Here is a 2,172-nt window from a genome sequence, read left to right as displayed (position 1 = left end):
ATATATATATATATATATATATAAACCAATATTTGTGTGTGATGCTAATGCTTTGAAATTATTTGTGAGTTTGTGCACTTCACAATAAGTGCCTATGTAGAGTGTTTCTTATTGGCCACTTATAAGGGTTAAATTTCAGTTTGGATGCTCCCTAAGAAGGCAGCAGTTGTTTTCTCCTAACAAATGGATCAGCATTGGATCAGTTATAAACAGCGCGTGATGCAATCCATGCAGCTCGGCCTATAATGCAGAGTAAGAAGACCTTCGCTTGTGTGCTGTGTCCCGCAGGTGCCGGAGGCTGGTCTCCGCTGGACTCTAATAAGTACCAGTGGCTGGAAATCAAGCTGGAGCAGCGGACGGAGATTACAGCCATCTCCACCCAGGGCCGATACGGCAGCTCTGATTGGCTCACACGCTACCTCCTGATGTTCAGTGACACGGGCCATAATTGGAGGCCGTACCGACAGGAGGATAGCATCGGGGTAAGGCTTGAACTCCTCACCTGAGATGGAGGAAAACATGCTCTGATGAGAGAAAATGCTACGCAGCGCTTGAGTATAGTAAGTGCTGTTGTCTGTGAAGAAGTCGCCGTCACACTGAGCGACTAGGATGTTGTTTATTGCCTCAAAACGTCCCTCTTTCCGTCTCTGTGATCTTCTGGTCTGCAGATATGAGTCTCCAGATTGGCCAAGTTAGTGTTTAGCTGGTTTTGCTGGTTGTTCAGCTTGTGTCTTAGCCTGACCGGCTAACAGGTAGATTATATATTTTATATATATATATATATATATATATATATTTGTTTGTTTGTTTGTTTGTTTGTTTGTTTGTTTGTTTGATTTATTTTTTATTTATTCATTTAAATATAAAATGTATTTATTTATTTATTTATGTATTTAATATAAATTTACAATTATACATATAATTTTCGTGTGTGCAATCTTAGATATTTTATCATTGTAATTTTATTATAATTAAATTTATTTATTAATTTATTTATTTAACAAACATTTAAAAATATGAATCTAATTCTCTTCCTTCAATGTGTAATCTTAAATCAGATTTAGGTTCCTCCTGCTCTCCAGTGAGTTCAGCACTAGCTAAGTGTGTTATTGAAATGAGCTTGTTAAGTGTGTGAGGGTTTATTTAGTTCTCACACTCAGAGAATAGATGCTAATTGAGTTTCAGATCTTTTCTCGTCTTCACGTTTGTTTGCCGAAATGCCATGCCGTCTGTTCTGTGTGCTTTGTACTTATCGATTCATCAAACTAGTGTTCTTCAAGAAGCTGATTTACATTTGATGACCAAACTCAGTAACAAAATTCAGTTTTGTGCAGAAATGAACAAAAATGTCATTTAACGTCAACAACAAAAATATTATTATTTTTTATATATTTGAGGAGCTTATGCTCACCAAGGCTGCATTTATTTGATCAAAAATACAGTAAAATCTGTAAAATCGTGAAATATTATTACAATTTAAAACAGCTGTTTTCTATGTGAATATCTGTTAAACTGTAATTTATTCCTGTGGTCAAAGCTGTATTTTCAGCATCATTACTCCAGTCTTCAGCATCACATGATCTTCAGAAATCATTCTAATATGCTGATTTGCTGCTCAAGAAACATTTCTGATTATTATCAATGTTGAACACAGTTGTGCTGCACAATATTTTTGAGAAAACCGTGATACATTTTATTTTTCAGGTTTATTTGATGAATTGAACGTTCAAAAGAGCAGCATTCATTTGAAATATCAATATTTTGTAACATTATAAATGTCTTGACTGACACTTTTGATCAGTTTACTGTATCCCTGCTGGATAAAAGTATTCATTTCCTTCAAAAAAAAAATCATACCCCAAATTTGTTTACATGACTGTATGATTAGTTGCATGTTATTATTAACATTCAGTGCTGTTTTTTCCTGACCCATCAGAACAGACCCGAGACTCATTTTTGCGTCTCGATCCGTCATCAGTATGCAGTGAGAAACGCTAGTCACGACTCCGTCTGTCACGAGAAGCGTTTAGAGTTGAAGACGTGAGCGCCTGTGTTTTTTCCTCTCGTGAGAGCGAGAGCTTGTCGCTCCTGACGCTGGAGGATTTGCACCTTGACTCTTGATGTATTTCACAGGCCACTTTAGAGCAAATGAGATGCGTCTCCTCAGCAGGA

General features: G+C 36.6%; 1 protein-coding gene across 1 annotated transcript in view; it reads left to right on the top strand.

Moving 5' to 3' along the window:
• The window catches only part of LOC107687381 (contactin-associated protein-like 4), a 119,633-nt gene that overhangs the window by 29,976 nt on the left and 87,485 nt on the right, over positions 1-2,172 (top strand). Inside the window, exon 3 of the mRNA XM_016484676.1 lies at positions 289-482. Within this exon, the coding sequence (XP_016340162.1) occupies positions 289-482 (194 nt within the window). The remainder of the gene's footprint in view (positions 1-288; positions 483-2,172) is intronic.

Source organism: Sinocyclocheilus anshuiensis, unplaced genomic scaffold (genome assembly GCF_001515605.1).
Source record: "Sinocyclocheilus anshuiensis isolate Anshui unplaced genomic scaffold, SAMN03320099.WGS_v1.1 scaffold3005, whole genome shotgun sequence".
NCBI lineage: Eukaryota > Metazoa > Chordata > Actinopteri > Cypriniformes > Cyprinidae > Sinocyclocheilus > Sinocyclocheilus anshuiensis.
Note: the sequence above shows the minus strand (reverse complement) of the source record. Positions and strands in the feature narration are given on the sequence as shown.